General features: G+C 39.6%; 1 protein-coding gene across 1 annotated transcript in view; it reads left to right on the forward strand.

Annotated features, from left to right (window-relative positions):
- Positions 1 to 7410, forward strand: part of MREG (melanoregulin) — a 108881-nt gene extending 101471 nt beyond the window's left edge. The window contains exons 5-6 of the mRNA XM_004483167.4: positions 559 to 722; positions 1233 to 7410. Coding sequence (XP_004483224.1) covers positions 559 to 722; positions 1233 to 1367 — 299 coding nt within the window. The 3' untranslated portion in view covers positions 1368 to 7410. The remainder of the gene's footprint in view (positions 1 to 558; positions 723 to 1232) is intronic.
- Positions 7411 to 20303: the final 12893 nt, after the last annotated feature.

A 20303-nucleotide genomic window follows, 5' to 3' on the forward strand; every position in this document is an offset into this window, starting at 1 on the left:
AAGTGGGGAGCCAAGTTGCTGGTCCTCTTTTGCTTTACTCAATATTCATAGGAATTCATGGTCTCAGTTTTACAATGCAAGTTACTTGGCAGATTTAAGTCTGTGAATCTTTTATACGGTTGCATGAGTAATTTTAATGAGCTCACCATACTGTCCCAGGGAAGGGAATCTGACCTTGGAGCAGTGGGGGCCCAGTGGTGCCTACTCTGGAGACTTGGGGGAACAGTAGGGATTCTGGGGCAAAGGATGTGGTGAAGAGTGGGGCATGGGAGGAGGGTTTAAAACTTCCCAGAAAGGACAGCAAGCAGTCAGTGATGAGGGAAAAGTTAAAGAAGAACATTTCCTAAGAAGAAAGACCAAGAAGGATTTTGATTAAAGACCCTGTAATCATACTGAGCTGGGCAGCAGTGCTGGAGGGGTGCCTTTCCCTTCAGTGTTCTGATGTCTGTACAGAGCCCACATGTAGGTCCTTCCTTCATCTCCTGAGCACTTACTGCAGGGCAGTCATTTCCTAGTGACCACCTTACTTTAAACGAGGGGTACATTTTTTTACCTTAGGTTTTCAAAAGGAGGCAGACTCTTTGCTGTCAGTCAATAAACTCAGCACCATCAGTGATTTCAGAAACACAAGGAAAGCTCGAGAGATGCTGTTAAAACTGGCTGAAGAGACCAGTATTTTCCCAACAACTTGGGAGCTCTCAGAGAGGTATCTCTTTGTGGTGGTAAGTGAATGCCTTTTTCCATCTGTCTTAATTTTCCTTCAAAGTTTCACCTGTTCTATTTAGCTTGTGAAATAACAGTGCATTTTATTTCATGTACTCACCACCCCAGCACCCAGGATCACCAGCATCACAGCATGAGGTGGCAGATGATACTGGTATCATCACATTTACCTGGAGGGCTTTAAAAATTCAGATTTCTCGATCCCACTGAGACCAATTAAGGCTTGGGTTGTGGCTCAAAGATCTGCATTTTTCAGTTTATTTTGCTATGCAGTCAGAATATTGTTTATATAACTTAAAATTGAAAAAGTATTTGGAAAAACTCTAAAAGTGGTAGACTGTTTAATGGATAAGGTAAGTAAAGGATTTAGGTGTGTCTCTAAATTTGTTTATAAAAACTTAATAAATGTTTGGCTTGCTCATTATTGTTTCTAGGGTAGGTTTTATAGTTGTTAGATTGGTTTTCCCATCAACATGGCAAATCTTAGGTTTGTTTGTTTGTTTTTCCAGGACCGTCTCATTGCTCTTGATGCTGCAGAAGAGTTCTTTAAAATTGCCAGTCGGACTTACCCTAAGAAGCCTGGGGTCGCATGTCTGACAAATGGCCAGAAAGAACTGCATTACCTTCCCTTCTCAAGTCCCTAAAGGAAAGGCTAGGCGAAATGGAATTTTTCCATTGGGACTCAACAGCCAACCAAAGCTAGATAGTTACGTGTAAACAAGTAGAGGGCTGGCTAAGCGACAAATGAAGGTCTCTGAATCCTGCAAAATCTAAGGGTCTAATCTTCATGAGGCCCTTACTCTATGAAACGTGTACCACTGGTGATCTTGCACCTACAAAGAGAGCTAAAGAGTTGGTCTGTGGGATGTTTCCTAATGGGTGCTTAGTTTCCAAGAGAACTTATTGCCCCAGTTTTGATTTTGGTTGTATAGTAAGCTCTAACCATTAATCCTGTTAGGCAAATAGGATATTCTAGTTAATGAAATGACATGATTGATAGAGGGAGCGATCATAGGGCCCAAGTATGGTTTTCCAAGTTTTTAATAGTTGTCATGTAGTATAGGCCAACACCAAAACAATGCTAGGCATAATGTGACCTTTCTTTGATTCAGAAGAACTTATAGAACCTTGGAAGATGTCAGAGCCATCTTTTTGAGTATCAGTTACAATTGCTCAGAGGGGCAGATGTATCAGATAATAGAAATGCCTAGGAGTACGGCTCATAAATGAATTCTAAAGAGGCTGGCCCCAAGCAGGACTTCCTGCGCCAACATGTAAAAAGTTACTCAAGCCTTTGGCATTTTATCTGGAATAGCATCTGTAAGCTAAAACATCTGTCCTCTGCTTCCTTCTCTTCTCTTTACTATGTTTCTAGCTTATTGACTGAGAGTTGTACTTGCCCTGGAATCTCTCCTGCAGACTTGCAGCTATGTAGAGGATACTGTTTCAGTGAAGGTCCTTGCTGAGCTCTCTTCAGTTCTCAAGAGGCTCTCCAGAATGGAGGAGTGCTGCCAATGCAGCTTACTTCTGTCTACAGATTGAGAAATCCACCTTCCAAAGTTACTTGCTAGGAGGCAAATGTGGCTCAAGCAGCTGGGCGCCTGCCTACCGTATGGGAGATCGTGGGTTTGGTTCCCAGTGCCTCCTGAAAAGAAGACAGAGAGCAGACAGCAAGCGCAAACAATTGGGCGGCGGGAGGGAAATGAATAAATTTTTTTTTTAAAGTTACTTCCGTTTAAGCAGGAAGCTTGCCAGGAGATCATTATTGAAAAGACTTTAAGGACTTGTAGGAATTATCCATAGATTGATGTGTGGAAAATGAAAATATTTTTACTTTTATATATTTTTCACTTTTGACTTCAGATTAAAAAGTAACTTGTATTTAGTCTGTTCAGGGTTTTATGACTTGAAAATTACATATTCTCACTAAATATTTTGGTAGTGTACAAAATGTTGAAAACATTTGTTAGAAGAAATTCATGTTCTCCACTTATTAATGCACTGCGAGCCGACTGAACTGACATGCTTCAGGAACATTTTCCCTAGTTTAGTAATGAAGTTAAACTTTTATTTTTTATATTTAATACTTAATCTCTGTCTTGTTGTATTTAACTTAGCCTGCAGATATTTCCCCTTACTTTTGTAGGATTTTGCAAGATAAACAGTAAAGCAGACAAACAATAAAACAAACAAAAATCTTTAGAAATTGTCTTGTTTAATCTTTGTACTAAGAATTTGTATTTTGTCTTTCTGCCTTTTTTGATGTCAAAAATAGATGAGATTGTATTTATGGAGAATAAAGTATTACCATAGTCTTCATTTTTGGTAATGAATAAGGGTAAGATTGCCTTTATGATTATAAAAACACATGGAATTGTCCAGGAAATTTACCTTCTAAGCAACTAAAAGGTTTCTGTATTTATTCTTCAGTTGAATGTATATGTGTTGCATTTCTCAGAAATAAGAAGGAACAAAGATTATCTTTAAATTAAAGGGTAGAGAGGCTGAGATGCAAATGGGTTCAAGGGCCTCTCCTCATCCTAAAGCAGGTCAAGGGGGCAGATGGGTGTGAAGTCCAGCCCTCCAAGTGGACACTGTATGAGGAGGCGCCAGGGTAGCTGAAGCGGCCACTCAGAAGGCACAGTGTGCTCAGCAGGCCCAGGGTCTACAGAAGTGTAGGAGGCGGGAGGGTTTTCCTCCTTGATAAATGTCTCCCTATAGTATTGCTCACGGGTTCATCTGTGTGTACAAGATGATTTCAGGTTACTTATGGATAGACGTTTTCTATTAATATTTATTTTGTTATGCACAGGAAAAAATAAAACCTCTAATTAGCAGATCAGACACCTGATTTCATGTCTCGTGGATATTACTGCACAGAGAATAAATTATTTATGCTTTTTAAACAAAGTTGGTGCTCAGAAAGACACAGCAGACATATTTACCAAAGTGATGAGGATTGCACTGGTGAGGGAACCTTAGCAGCTTTGAGAGGCTCAGTGGTAGCTCTGTAGGCCAGATGCTATTACAAAAGTAGGTTTGCTTGTAGCACTGAGGATGAAATAAGGGAGGCCCGGTGTCCATGCTGAACTGTCAGAAGCAGAGTGGGTGCAATTATCATAATGCGTGGCCAAGTCTGAGGGTTATCTGCAGAGAGCTTTGGAGATGGTTAATATAACATGGCATCCTTGGGGGCAAAACAGATGGATAGTCAATAAGAGGACCGCTCAAACTCTACAATCAAAAGATCTCAAGGATGGATGGTCAGGCTGTAGCACACAGCAACCCCAATAACAAGTTATGATCTTTTGCCAAATTTCCAGGCCCAGAAACTACTGAATGAAGGAAAGGCTGATCTTTTCCTAAGAAGTCCCAAGAAGAAGAATTTTGCAGTACTACTGCCTGTATATATCGTAATGGTTCTCCTAGTCCTTCCTCAAAAGGATCTAGAGCTATTTACTTGGGTAACTGTATACGTGGGAAAGAGGAGTACACAAACATTTTGAGGACTGTGGGCTATAGGGTCCAAGTTGACCCTGATATTCAGGGACCAGAGGTATCATTATCATCCTCCTTTTAGAATGGGGGCTTATGAGATTCACATAATAAATAGAGCCCTATCCCAGGTCTCTCAGTAGATTCATTGGATCCATAGCATGACCCAGTAGTCATCTCCCCACTTGCAGAATGAATAATTGGACTGAACGTACTTAGGTGTTGGCAGAACCAGCACAATGGTTCCTTGACCTGTCGGTTAAAAGAGATCTTAGTGGAAAAGCCAAGTGAAAGCCTCTGAAACTGTCCCCAGTTACTATCTAGCCCTGGGCCAAGATCGTAAACCCAAATTAAATTGCATCCCAGGGGAATGGCAGAGACTGGTGCCAGCCTTAAAGACCTAAAGGGTACAAGGGTGTTGGTCCTTGTCATGATTCCATTTAATTTACTACTCTGGCCCCTTGATGGGTATTGGAGGATGAAAATGGACTATTGGAAATTCAAGTACTAACACTGATTGCAATTAGTGGGCTAGATGTGGGATCTTTGCTAGAATAGATTACCAGTCTGAGATACATGGTATGTGACTATTGATCTGGCAAATGCCTCCTTTCCATGCTTATTGGAAAGAAAGATGAGAAAAAGTTTGGATTCAATTAGGATATGTGATGTTAAATTTTATGTCAGCTTGGCTAGGCTATAATACATAGTGCAACCAAACACTAATCTAGGTATTACTGTGAAGATATTTTGTAGCTGTGGTAAATGTCTGCAGTAAGTTGACTTTAAGTAAAGAAGATGATCCTCAACAATGGATGGGCCTCATCCAATCAGTTGAAAGGCTTTTTGAATGAAACTGAGATTTCCCTGAGGAAGAAGAAATTCCTCGTTTACTGCAGTGTCATCTCCTGCCAGAAAGTTTCAAGCTTGCTAGCCTGCCCTACAAATTTTAAACTTGCTGAGCTGTACCTCACAATCACATTTCCTCAGTCCTCCATAAGATATTTTTTAAAAATATATTAAAAAAAATATATTCATTTACTCTCCCCCCTCCCCCCGCCCTCTGTTGTTTGCACTCACTGTCTGCTCTCTGTGTCCATTCACTGTGTGTTCTTTCTGTGTCTGCTTGTCTTTTCTTCTTGTCTTTCTTTATTTGAAGGTGAACCATCCCGGGACGTTCTGTTGTGAGAGAAAGGCACTTAATTGCTTGAGCCACCTCAACTCCCTCGTCTGCTGTGTCTCTCACTGTCCTTCCTCTGTGTCTCCCTTTGTTGAGTCATCTTGTGCGCCAGCTCTCTGTGGTGCGGGCCTTCAGCTCTCCATTGTGCAGGCCAACTTGTCCTCACCAGGAGGCCTTGGAAATCGAACCCAGGGCCTCTCATAAGGTAGCTGGGAACCCAATCACTTGAGCTACATCCACTTCCCTTTAAGGTATTTGCTTATAAATTTCTTACATTCCAATATCCATCTCAGAAGCTTTCCCCAGGGAACCTGGTTGTGGCAGTATTTGAGTCATTAATGCAGTACTCAAGTCGTCTGCATTTATAGCTGTCACATCTACGGTGAGTCTTCTTTATTTTTGGTATAATCAGGCCAGAGCATTTATCTATTGAAATACATTATTATTTCTTTATGAATAATTTTTAATGTCTTTATCCTTGATGTTAGGGCATTTTAAAAAATTTATCTTAGGTATTATTGCCTGTAAATTCATTTAACCTAAGTGGTGAAATGGTTTCTAAAGACTGTTATAAAAGTAACTTTTGTTTAGTTGAGACACTAGGTATAAGCTTCTCTAGGAGTTATCTATTTAAGGGCCGTAAATAATCTCTGGAAGAGAACTGCGTTGACAGCAGCACAAACTAGTTTATGTGATTACTCTGCAATTAACAGAGAAGTAAATCTGGCTTCCTCTCAATTGGATTAATGCATTTATTCATTTTCTCAGCCCACTTTCTATTACTAATATCACAAGAAAAAAGTTTAAATTCAGTTCATTTCCCTTGAAAGTATACTTTTGTAATTTCCAAATCACAACCATTAAAGGATGAATTGCCCAGCCACTTGAACTTTCTACTTAACGATATTTCAGCAAGTATTATTATTAGCTTCCAGAGTATTCTTCTCTATCAGTTTTGACACACAACAACTTGTAATCCCAATTTCCAAATCCCTTAACGTCTGGTTTTTAAACCTTGGACTGAAGAGAACTGGGCTGGTGAATTGGGTCTTGATTCACGTCTCATCCTTTGATCACTTACTTTTAGTAGCTAAGTGGGGTTTATGTGATTTTGCTACTCATCTACTGTGTATTTTAGTATAAATTTAGAGAGAACAGTGGTATGATTGAAAAAATAAAATTATAGCATTTGTAATAACCAGATAAAGCACAGACCAATGGATCCTTTCTTTTTAAAAACCAACCAATTAGGCAGAAACTTTCAAATTATTTTAAAAATTCTTCCGGATTAATAGTTTGAAATATGTATATGTGTAAATGAAGTTAATCACATATCTTAAGACATATTTAGTATTTGACATATCCTAATCAGGATTATACTTTCTAGAAATGCTAGCTTAATCATTTTAATTGTCTTTATCAAAATTTAAACCAGACAGTTCATATATGAAATGAGTCATAGTCATGATAAGGGGCTAGAGAGTCTTGTCCCCATCATTTTTGCAGGAAGATGTTAACAATCTGTTGCACTCAGTGGCACTAGAGGGCTACAGTCCCATTTGTCCTTTGTGTATCTACTTCACAGAGGACTGTGTCACATGACCTAAAAACATGTTGTCTAGGAATGTTGTGTCTGCCTGAAAATGAAACTTTCAAGTTTCGTTCAAACACTCATTTCAATATGGCACCTGAAAGTAGAAAGGGGGACTTCTCTGGGGTTATAGAACCTAATTGTGAAACTGATTGTGTTATATGTTTAGCAGAATTTTAGCAATTTCATTTTAATATATAACCTAGTAGCAAGATTATGGAGGAGATGTATAGACTTCACCTGCCTCTTTCTTTTTTTTTAAAGATTTATTTTGTTTATCCCCCCCCCCCCGCCCATTCCCCAGTTGTCTGTTCTCTGTGTCCATTCACTGTGTATTCTTCTGTGTCTGCTTGTACTCTCATTATGTAGTTCCAAGAACCGATCCTGGGACCTTCTGGAGTGGGAGAAAGGGAATTACTCTCTCGCACGACCTCAACTCCCTGCTCTCCTATGTCTTCTAATTTTTCTCTCCTCTGTGTCTCTTGTTGCGTCATCTTGCTGCGCTACTCTCAGCGTCAGCTGGCACTCCTGCGCGGGGTGGCATTCCCGCATGGACCTGCCTGTTTCTAACTGCTGGAGATTACTGGTATTTATCAAAAGACTGAACTTTTGCTGAATGGTTACTTTGACTTAGGTCCTTTTTAAACCCATTTAAAAAATACAAAAGGTATGTGGAAAATTTTAAAATAGAAAAAAGAAGAGAAAACCAACCCTAGTACCAAAACTCTAACAATAATTCATTGCATTTTGGGGGGTTTCATTTTTATTTTTCCAAATGCATATTTGGAAATTATCTGTCCAATTTTATAGCCTGATTTCTAAATTTAGATCAGAGGTATGAACTCAAATGCCTCCAAACCCACTGGGTAGACAGTATGACTCAAAGGGATTATCTGTTTTTTGCCCTAAAGTGAATAGGTACTTTCAGCTGCCTGTGATTGTCCTTTTGCAAATGGCTCGGTTTGCCAGCAGTGATTTTTCCTGAACAGCCAAGCAACACACATTTTATGCAAACTCTATCAGCTTTAAAATGTTGGTTACTAAGTCAATTCTTTTAAAAATTGTGTAAACCAAAGATATGTACATGAACTGTGATGGTTTGTTACATTTCACAGACCATAAACACATTCTGTTATTAAGTAGTTTTCAAAAGCATCAGTTATACAAAGCTGCATAACATAATTGAGCGGATGTAACAATCTTTCTTCTATTTTTGGACATAGAGATTGTTTCCATTTTTTATTTTTATTTTTGCTGCAGTGAACTTCTTCATGCATATTGCTTTGTCCTGTGTTCTTAATGGAATTACAGAATTGAAGGGTACACACATTTAGGTCATTCTATGTGTATATATTTTCCAAAAGGCTTGCACCAATTTTTGCCTTCCCTAGCAGTGATATATGAAAATATAATTTTATCGTATCTTTGTCATCATTGGAATACATAGAGCCCAGATATGTAAAGTATATATAAAAATTTGGCAAAGAAAAAATGGTGCATCCTTGTTATTTTAATTTGCATGTCTATTAATAAGGTTGAACATTATTCCATATGCTTGTTTACTGCTTTTATTTCTTTTGTGACTTGTCTGTTTGTTTCCTTTGTCCCTCATGTACTGGGAGAACTCGTACTTTGAAATTTTAACAATGTCAATCTATGCAACAGCAAGGTATGAATAAACATCAACACCTGCTTCATGTTCAAAACATCTGTTTTATGGCGCTTTTCTCTTCTCTACTAGTTGTCAACTTTTAGCCTCGGGTCTCTTATCCACTGTCTCATATGGCAGCATGTATAATAGAGGCAAAATGGATGAAAGGTATCTTTAAATAGGTTTTGATATTGGCTGTGTCTCAAATTCATTTTGTGAGATATAATTCTCAAGGACAAAGACTCCTAAAACTTTATATCTACATTTTGTAATTAGTTATTGAATTATTAGTTCTGCATTATTTTGAATTTATAAATTCAAGTCAACCTGTAGTATTGGGTACAAAACTAACTCTTTGGCTTTGAGATTCCAAAACTAAAAATTCCAGAGTTCAAAGGTTCCTTATAGGGAAGTAGACTTGGCTCAATGGATAGAGCATCCACCTACCATATGGGAGGTCCAGGGTTCAAACCCAGGGCCTCCTTGACCTGAGTGGAGCTAGCCCATGTGCAGTGCTGATGTGCACAAGGAGTGCTGTGCCACGCAGGGGTGTCCCCCGTGTAGGGGGATCCCTATGCTTAAGGAGTACACCCCGTACAGATCACCTCCCAGCACGAAAGAAAGTTCAGCCTGCCCAGGAGTGGTGCTGCACATAGAATGCTGACGCAGCAAGATGCTGTTGCAACAACAACAACAACAACAAAAAGAGAGACACAGATCCCTGGTGCTGCTGACAAGGATAGAAACAGACACAGAAGAACACACAGCGAATGGACACAGAGAACAGACAACTGGGATGGGGCGGGAAAGTGGAGAGAACCAATAAAAAAAAAACACTGTATGAGTGTGTCATTCATTGCTTATTTTAAAAAAATGTTTCTTATAAGTCATTATTTGTAACTGCTCATTTTGCTAGTGTAAATTGTGATTTCCTTCCCCAGACAAGATTATTTCACCAAAGTCACACAGCTGACAAATAACTACAACACAGGGTCTACTATCTAGGTGTCTGATCACTAGTTTAATTTGCTTTCCTCTTCACCATACTCTTCTGGTGCTGCAAATAGTTTTTACATTTTGAAAGGTAACTTGATCCCGTGTGATGCTATAAAAGTATGTATATTTTAAGAAGCCTGAGTTAGGGTGATTGGGGATGGCTTTGTTGAGGGACTTATGTCAAACTGAAATGTAATAAATAGCATGCATTTTTTCCTCCATGGTTCTTATACAATAGTCCCCATGCATCTATTTTTAAGGATTACCAGATTAATTATTGTCTACTTCCCAAACAGCAAGCTCCATGAAGTAGCCAGGCACCGTGTGTATCTTTGCTCCTTATTCTATTCCCAGTGCTAGCGGACAGCACGGCATGTGGAAGATCTAAGTATATATTGGTTCAGAGAAAGAATAACTAGGAAAGCCTTGCATTCTGAGGGAAGAATCAAGAGGCAGAAATTGATTGAAGAACCAAGGATCAGTGATGGAGAGGAGACATTCTGAGTCTAGTGTTGTGCTTGTCACTGGTGTTTTCCTCCACCTTTGCACCTATGGGCTCACACCTGATGCCTAAAGTGAGGAGAAACAAGAAGAACAGGGCAAGACTAAGAAAGCTATTTCCTTGTGCCCCTCTATCCACCCAACCAGGGGACGCCGGGAGATGCTTGCAGTCTTGGCCCCAGTGGTGTTGACCGTGGCATATGACTGAACCCTCTGTGCAATGCCAGTGCCTTTTTACAGTGAGGGCCATAGTCTTAGCATGTTGGTTGTTGCTTCAGGCACGGGGAGCTACAAGTTTACCATGAAGACTGAAGACACCAAGGTAACAGTTCATTTCAGCAGTTAAAGCGCAGGCTTTAGCATTCAGATTTCAGCCTTTTCACTAATAAGTTGAGCTATCTTGAGCAAGCTACCTAATTGCTTTAATCCTGTTTCCTCTATAGTAAAATGGGTAAATTGTTGCTATGAAGTCTAAATGAGCTTATACATGGAAAGTCATCAACTCAGCACCCTCTAAAGTAGAGGTTCGTAACCTTTTTTGTTCCACAGACTCCTTTGCCAGTCAGGTGAAAACCACGGACCCCTTACTAAGTCCACAATATACCGTGTATTATTTAATATATAGATCTGTAGCAGTTTGATATCATTTATGGATTCCAAAAAGAGATATTATGTTTGTTAACTGGTGTGTTTTTCTGGGCATGATACCCTTTGAGTGTGTTAAATTCAACGGCTTTATGTTTCCTTGATTAAATCAAGATTAGGGCTTTGATTAGGGCATGCAGGATTGAGTCCCTGGCCCCTCCATGGGCTATATAAACAGACCCTTAATCAAGAAAATACAAGTAGATACACAGAGGAAGAGAGACAGCGCCACAGATACAGCAGAAGCCCTGGGAAGAGAGATGAGCTGCTCGCCTGAAAGTTTACGGCTGACCTTGTGAAGAGAACAGAGCAGCTGAGCCTGGAAAGAAACAATGCCCAGGAAGAGAGATAAGCCCTATGCTAGCCTATAGCTGAGACCGGGAGAAGCTGGGACCACGGACCCATATGAGGGAAAGAGGAAGGCTGAATCCCCACAGATATTGCCCGCCATCTTGCTTCAACACGTGGCAGCAGATTTTGGTGAAGAAGTACCTCTTATGGTACCTTGAGTTGGACCCTTTAGGGCCTTTTAACTGTAAGTTTTTTTACCCCAAATAAATACCCTTTACAAAAGACAAAAGATTTCTGGTACTTTGAATCAGCACCCCTTTAGCTGACTAATACAATATCATACCCACCCCAACATGTCCCCACAAAAACAATGTTTTTTGAATTTCAATTCAAGCTCACAGATCCCTTGTTAAGAACCTTGCTCTCAGGTTGCATTTGTAGTAGATCCACCTGTGATCCCTGAGTAAATCAAGAATCCAAAGATTTTGGAAGGAATTTAAAGGTGAAGAGAAATAATGCCACAGTGAGTTGAAATGAAGATGGAGAAATTTTGTTTTATGACTGCTCTTAAAACTTTATAGGAACTCCCTAAGCTGAATAGCCTGAAAAATATAGTTTCACACAAAAGGACAAAGCTAAAAGGATCTGATTTAACTTTTTTTTTTTTTTTTTCCCACTGCACAGTCCTTTGGAGGAAGCAAGTCCTTATAAGACTGTGATGGTGCCAGGGAAGTCCTTGCTCTTCTGAAAGTTTTGTTTATTCTGGTCAGTAATTGAGAATAAATAGGAATTTAGAGGAGGATGTAGTAGAGTGGTTGAGAGCAATAGAACACTGCTGGGTTCTAAAATGAGTTAAGTAAAACAGGGAAATTTACCGAATGTTTTTGTGCTTTGGTTTTCTCAACTATAAAATAGGTGGAGTAAGACTATCTAATTCATAGTTATTTTTGTAAGAATTATATAATTAATTCATATAAGACAGATTCTCAATGGTAGTGAAGTGAGGGTAGTGCAATTTTGCCTCCCCCTACCCCCACACACCTCCGAGGGGCCTTTTGGCCATATCTGGAGATGTTTTTGGTTGTTGTAATCGGGGCGTGCACTACTGGCATTTAGTGGGAGAGGCCAGGAATACTGCTGAACATTCTAGAATGCACAGGACAGGCCCCATAACAAAGAATTGTCTCACTCAAAATGTCAATAGTGCTGAGGTTGAGAAATTCTAAGCTATCGACAAGAAATTCTATCATAGTAATTGCTCAGTGTTAATTCTTATTAATAAGCCTTGAGGTAGAATAATGTAGTTGTCACATAATGCTCATGTCTGTTTTGACCAAGAAAAGGAAAAACCAAAAGGATTTGTCTTCATTTTACTTCCTGATAAACCATAAAAATGACCTTTTGGCTGTAAGATTTGGTAGCTAGGTTTTGTTTGTTTGGAAGACACATTAATTTCATAAAAATGCTGATCTTTTATTAAAGTTTGGGTAGTTTGGAAGATGCTTACTTATATTTTCTTAATGAATGAATAAGTATATAATTGAATAATTATGGAAAAAAGCTCCCAGTTACAAAGTTTTAAGAATATGTCACAGACAGGCCTAAAACACAAGACTGTTAAGGGAAGTTGCCCCTGGAAACTTGGCCTTGGCACAGTGACCACTGGCCCTCTTTTCCAGGGAACCTTCAGAATTTTACTGGCATTGTCACTAGTTGCTTGTACCTGTTACTTACATCTACTGCATCTGTTATTTACAGACAGGCGGGCAGCCTTGGGAAGGTGCCAGGAAAGTATAAAATCTCTCAGAAGAATGGCAAAGAGAGTTCTCAAAGAATCTGGTGGCATCCCCATCCAGAGACGCAGAAGATGATCTGTCCTTTCTCTTCCGGGTTCCTGTTGATTCCGGGTTCCGGTTCCTCCCGGTGGCTTTCACTCACTCTGAATTTCTTCTGCTTAGAAAGGACTTCAGTAGTCTGGACCATTCAGTGGGGTTACACCTTAACTACAATAACATCTTCAAGAAGTCCTGTTTACCATGGGTTCTCACCCACAGGAATGTGGGCCAAGATTAAGAACATGTCTTTTTTTCCTGAGGCACAGAATTCAACCTACTACAGCTGTTAAATAATCAGCGGGCTCTTCTCCTTCAGGGACCTTAAGTGTATTATCTTGCCTTTGACCTTGCATCAGAGGAAAGACTGAGGTGGAATGGAACAAACCGAGTTACATCTTAACCTCGAGGTATGTCCCCGAGGCTGCATGATGGCTTTGTCTCTCCGAAATTGGGACCATCTGGGTCCTTCACCGGTGAACTTGTCTAGAAGCAGCACAATGAATGCGTGGGTGAGGTGTCTCAATTATTTCAGGTGGCTGGTTAAATGTAAACTGATTTACATCCTTCTTTAAGAAATGGATCTTTTGTCTGCGGAGGGGCTTTGCAGAGGCAATCTGATTGAACGCTAGATGTCACTGCTGACTCGCTCTGTCTGTTAGCAAAAGGATTTCCTGGCTCTGCATAATGAGAAGCAAATTTTGAAAAAAACCTGAATCAGTACACAAAGTTCTGCTAATTTTTCTCCTGTTTTATGATTGATTTAGAGGTTTTATTTTAATAAATTTCAGAGGTTGTCTTTTTCCTGGGAACATTTAGCAACTGGCAGAAAAAGAATCTGTGAAGAATGTGTTTCTTAAAGGAGAAGCATCAAATTCCACAGAGGTTGGTAAATTAGATCATTTCTGTCTTCCCAAGAAAAGACACAAGTTCCTTTAGGGCTTGTTTATTTCTCTAGGTCTGGGGCAAACCAGATTGTTTCGATCTTTGACTTTTATTTGACTACTGTAATCAGAAATACATTTAATGGCTGCCTTTACTACTCAATAGGCCAGACTGTTGGCATTGGCACTTGTTTTTTTTTAACTTTAAAAAAACTTTTTTAAAATAAAATTTTTAGAGAAATTGTGTGTTTACAGAGCAATCTTGCATAAAGTACAGGATTCCCATACCCCACCCCACCAACACCTTGCCTCAGTGGGGAACATTTATTATAATTGATGATAGCAATTTTTTATAATGATACTATATTTTAACAGTAATTAAATTTGATACATTTGATGGAAGATTATTAAAATTGTACTTTTTTTCAGGATCTCTAATATCGTTAATCTTTTTTTTCTTTTTTTTTTCTTTTTTTTCTTTTTAAAGATTTATTTATTTGTTTAACTTCCCCCCCTCCCCTGGTTGTCTGTTCTTGGTGTCTATTTGCTGCGTCTTGTTTCTTTGTCCGCTTCTGTTGTCGTCAGCGGCACGGGAAGTGTGGGTGGCGCCATTCCTGGGCAGGCTGCTCTTTCTTTTCGCGCTGGGCGGCTCTCCTTATGGGCGCACTCCTTGTGCGTGGGGCTCCCCCACGCGGGGGACACCCTTGCGTGGCACGGCATTCCTTGCGCGCATCAGCACTGCGCATGGGCCAGCTCCACACGGGTCAAGGAGGCCCAGGGTTTGAACCGCGAACCTCCCATATGGTAGACAGACGCCCTAACCACTGGGCCAAAGTCCGTTTCCCTTTTTTCGTTTTTTAAAATTATTTTTTCTTTTAAAGATATATAGATCACACACAAAAAATCGTACTATTAACAATGGTCCATAGTTTACACAAGGTGTATTTTTTCCCCTGTACCACCCTATTATTAACACCTGTATTAGTGCTTTAGGTTTGCTATAACTGATGAAAGAACATTCTTATACTTGTACTATTAACTATAGTCCTTCAATAGGGTTCATTGTGTTGTCTGAATTTTTTTAAAAGCCTTTTTACTATGAGAAAATTTTAAACACAAAAGTAGAAAGATTAGTAAAGTGAATGCCACATATCCATAGCATCACTTTAAGAATTACTGAGGGGACAGAGTGATGGATGTGGCTCAAGCAGTTGAGCAGCTGCTTTGCACATGGGAGGTCCTGGATTCAGTCCCTGCTACCTCCTAAAGACAAACAAACAACAAACAAATGAAAAAACCAACGCAGGGGAGCTAATGTTGTTCAGTGGTTAGCATTGGCTTCCCACATATGAGGTCCCCAGCCCTGAATCCTTAAAAAAAATGACCTAATTTTATATAATCAACTCTTTAATCTTCTCTTAGGCTGGATTTGTCACCTCCATTTTATAGTCAATTGAGGATCAGAGAGTGTGAGGGTTAATTTTATGTGTCTACTTGGCAGGGTATGGTGTCCAGTTGTTTGGTCAAACACTGGTCTCTTTTACTGTGAAGGTAGTTCTGAGTTGGGATTAGCATCTACAATCAGTTGACTCTAAGTAAAGGAGATGACTCTCCATAATGTCAGTGGGCCTCATTCAATCAGTTTGCCGGGGCAGGGAGGTGGGCGTGGGGGTGGGAGTGTCTTAAAAACTGGGAGTTTCAAGAATCAGAAGGAATTCTCCCTTGAGACTACACCTGCTATTCCTCCCTGGCTTCCCCTGTAGACTAAGACTCCAGACTTGAGCATTTCTTCTTCAGGAATTGCCCACCTCCAGCCTGCCATATGGGATTTGGGGGACTTATTTATTATAAATTCTTGTTGGTTTTGTTTCTTGGAGGACATCCTGACTGACACAGAGAGATTAAGCAGTTGCTTCAATTGCTGCAGCTAATTGATGGTAGAGTCTGATTCAAATCTAAATCTGTTTCCAAAAAGTGTTTCTGTGACACTACTCTTCAACTTGACCTTTACCGTATCTTTGTGTGCATATCAATTTGAGTAACTTCTAAAAAGAGAAGAATTTGTTAGGTTTAGTTGTAGCTAGGTTTATAATAGTTGTACTATTATAAATGTATGTATATTTAGGCATTTTATTCTCCAAAGGGACAGAGAAGTATTGGAATATATTTGAGATCTCTTGGAAGCTATAATCTGGCACATAACTGAATGGTGTAAATGACAAAGACAGTCCAAGGTCCTCCCCAGCTTGTATTTCCAACCTGGACATCTACTTATAAGAACTTCCCTGGAATCTATAACAATATCACTGGATTCACAAAGCCTGACTATTTTATAAACAAAAGCTTTCCTAACTCTTATTCTTTATAGTCAATTGAAATCTGTCTTCAGAACTATCTATTAGGCCTTGGCTTTGTTGAATTTCTGATCTGTCCAGGCAACCACACATCCCAAGCCACAGTCAACCATGGAAAATGGGTCTCCTTTCACATAGGATATAGTCCGTGATGCTATTTTACAAAACTTGTCAGGTCCTTTTGGCAATAGTAATAATAATATTTTAGCAAACCAAGTACTAAAGGAATAGGCCAATAAAGACCAGTTCCAGACTCTCAATGATGCCTTTCTCAAAAGGAAGATCACAAAATGTTTTTTTGGGAAAAGTAGAAAAATAGAAAATTGGAGAGTTCTTGCTCAATTTCACTCCTCAAACTTGCCCAATCCTTCCAGAACAAAAATGACTCAGACTTGGAGACAGCTCTGTCTCTGTGCTCCCATAGCAGCATGCCCAGAGTCTTTACCATATTGTATTGCAATACATGTTTACATTACTGTCTCCCTTGTTTAAAGAAGTACTTCTCAAGGGGAGCACCAAATCCTGGTCATCTTTATGTCCCTGTGACCCTATCTTTCTACAGTGCCTGGTTTACAACAGTATTTTTCAACCCTGACTTCATGTCAGAATCACCTTAAAGTGGCAAACATACAGATATCTAGGCCTCCCTCCAGAATTTGTAAATTGAATCTTGAGACAATATGGTTCAACAAGGAGTGATGGAGTGATGAAAAGCATGGGCTTGGGCACTCAACGATGTGAATCCTCCAGGACATCTACCCAACAACCACATTTCTTCTCTGGTTCATTCCCTACAGCTCATTTTACTGAAGTATGGGCAACCTTTCTTGTTGATATGGCTTAATCCATCCCCAAATAATTGATTCTGTATATGCTTTATTCTTTTTCTATAAAAGTAAGAATTACTTTTGGAAGAATACACATGAGTTGCCAGCCACTTTGAGTCACAACTTGGGAAAAGTGACTCCAAGACTCTGAGGCATTCAATTTTAGGACACTATCCAACTTTGGGGTAGAGAACCACACCCAGAAGAAAAATGCCTCTTTAGTCCACATTATCTGCACACAAAGCAGAACAAATTTATTCCTTTAGAATTATGTAGGGGAGCAATCCCAAAATGTGGAATTTGAAATAGTATAATAAATGGGGTTATGGTACCACACCCAGTATCATGAATCTAAGTTCTGTAAAATGTCACTGATTTTCTCTTTGCTTTATATGCTATTGTTATTATTTTAGTTCAGTAAATGTAAAAAGAGTTGTGAGGTCTTTCATAGGTTCACTGGCTCCTCTAAGCCTGTTTTTCCTGTGGTCATGAGTTTTTCTACCAGGGAAGTTTTCAGGAACATAGTTTCTTTCAGTGTCCTTTGCTGTGTCCTTCTCTCTCCACTCTTAAAACATGGGGGTTCTACAGGCTTGGGAGGTTTCATTCATTCTTTCATTAAAAGCAAATGTTTATTTTAGGTCTATGGATCAAAAGGCAGACATTAAACCTACTTTCTAATGGGGAAGACGGATAAAACAATAGGAGACAAATAAGACAACTACAAATGGCAATAGCGCTATAAAAAAGGAACACTGATGAATTAGAGTGGAACTGGGTAGAGTTCTTATAGAAAGGTCAGTCAAGGACATCTCTGAGAGGGGACATTTGAGTTGAGAACTGGAGGATGAGTGGGGGTCAGTAATGCAAAGAGTGAAGGCAAGTACAAAGACCTGGAGTGATAAAGGGTTTGGCATAACTGAGGTACAGAGGAGAGCAGGCTGCCTGGAGCATCATAAGGAGATACAGTGGAATGCTGAGGCCATGGTGAGGGAGTGGATGTTCTATGCCTGCATTGGGCAGTTCCTGAAGGGGTTTGAGCCGGGGAGAGCAATCATCTGATTCACATTTAAAGAAAATTTCTCTTGCAATTTATAGGAAATGGATTGGGCATGGCAATAATGGAAACAAAATCAGGAAGGTTTTGCAGTGGTCTGAATGAGAGATGGTGATGATTTGGACTAGGGTGGTAGTATATTGGGTACGTGTCATTTCTGTAAACTAAAACTTCTTTGAAGACAAAATGAAACAAGTAAGACACTGGGGGAATAAATGGAAGAAAATATCACTGTACATACAGGACAAAAGATCTTATGGTGATAAAAGTCAAAATGTCAAAAAAAACTTTTAAGGCGGCAGACTTGGCCCAGTGGTTAGGGCATCTGTCTGCCACATGGGAGGTCTGCGGTTCAAACCCTGGGCCTCCTTGACCCATGTGCAGCTGGCCCATGCGCAGTGCTGATGTGTGCAAGGAGTGCCCTGCCATGCAGGGGTGTCCCCCGTGTAGGGGAGCCCCACTCGCAAGGAGTGTGCCCTGTAAGGAGAGCTGCCCAGCAGGAAAGAAAGTGCAGCCTGCCTAAGAATGGTGCCGCCCACACGGAGAGCTGACACAACAAGATGACGCAGCAAAAAGAAACACAGATTTCTCTGCCGCTGACAACAACAGAAGCGGACAAAGAAGATGCAGCAAATAGACACAGAGAACAGACAATGGGGGGGATGGGGGAGAAGGGGACCGAAATAAATATAAATAAGTAAATCTTTAAAAAAAAACTTTTAGAATATTTTTTCATTATTTTTACTACACCCAAATTTTTTTAAATTTTATTTTTTTTAATTTTTTGTGTTTTATTTCTTATTTTTAAAACTGTCATTGTTATTTCATTTTCTTATTAACTATATTTGGCTATTTTATTGGCTTCATTTTCTTTGTTATTGAAAATAAGCTTTATTATTACATCAAGTATTATACATACAAAGATGCAAAGAGATTCAGTCATTTCTCCCCCAGACATTTTGATCAACTTACTGGAAACAAAAATTGAAATCTACACCCTGTCTCACTATGAGAATTTTTGAGGGTCTTTGTTAGGTATGGTAGATTGCTCTTCTCTTTATAACTTGTGCACTTTTTACTTGACTTCAGAGCACTAATAGTCATGCAAATGCTTAGCAAAAAACTTATATTAAGCAGAATCTGCACTGTAGGCCAAACTGGGACTGGTTACTAAGTAAAATGTGCTGTCAGTATTTGCTTATGCAAATAACAAAGAACAATTTAGGTAATGTAAATGCATTCAAAAGATAAGATTAAAGTGAGATACTGGTATCTTGGAGGCAAACTACAGTTTGATGTAAGATAGGTAACTTTTCCATTTATTATTATTTTTCAATTGTATTTTCTTTTTATTCTTAATGTTTATTTTTTTTATTACTAAATGTATAAAATAAAGTTTAAAAAAAGAATTAAAAAAATAGGGGATTCCCATATGCCTGACACCCCACACCTACCACTTTTCCCACATTAAAAACTCCTTCCATTACTGTGGTACATTTATTGTAATTTTGGAGCTTTGCCACACAGCATGGTTTATAGTTTATATTGTCGTTTACACTCTCTCCCACTTCATTAAGTAGGTTATGGCAGGATATATAATGTCCTCCTTATTGCTCAAATGTGGCCTCTCTCTAAGCCAAACTTACCATATACACATACTATCTTCCCTCTGGCATCAGACATGACTCCTGGGGTGAGCCTCCCTGGCATCAAGGGATTACTACCAAGCACCAACTAGCAATGCAGCTAGAAAAAGACCTTGACCAAAAGGGGGAAAAGGTAAAGACAAATGAGTTTATATGGCTAAGAGACTTCAAAGTGGGTTGGGAGGTCATTCCAGAGGTTATGCTTATGCATGTCTCAGCAGGTTCTCATTGACTGCCAAAGTAGATATTACCCCAAATAGCAGGACTCTTGAGGGCTCTGGAGATATCCAGATACTAGAGGCAGGGAAGACAGCTCAGGAGTTTGGCACCTTTTCAGGGGGCTTTACTTTGGAATTATGCTCCCCAGTATGACAATTGGACTCAGTTGTGGTTGCCCTACACATGGCTCTTCTTTCCTTCCATTTGAACCTATAATTAATACTACAATTGGTAGGTGTACATCCAAGAGAGTAAAAACTTTGGGCTGTACATGCGCCAGCTGGGTCCTGAATCTCAATGGAGTTGCAATGCCTGCTTTCCAGTTCATTGGTCTCACCCAGGACAACTAACAAGGAAGTGTTGATGGACCAACACCATACCAAGGAACCGAGAGAGTATACAACTGCAAGCAAG

This window comes from Dasypus novemcinctus, chromosome 7 (assembly GCF_030445035.2).
Source record: "Dasypus novemcinctus isolate mDasNov1 chromosome 7, mDasNov1.1.hap2, whole genome shotgun sequence".
In the NCBI taxonomy this organism is placed as follows: Eukaryota; Metazoa; Chordata; class Mammalia; order Cingulata; family Dasypodidae; genus Dasypus; species Dasypus novemcinctus.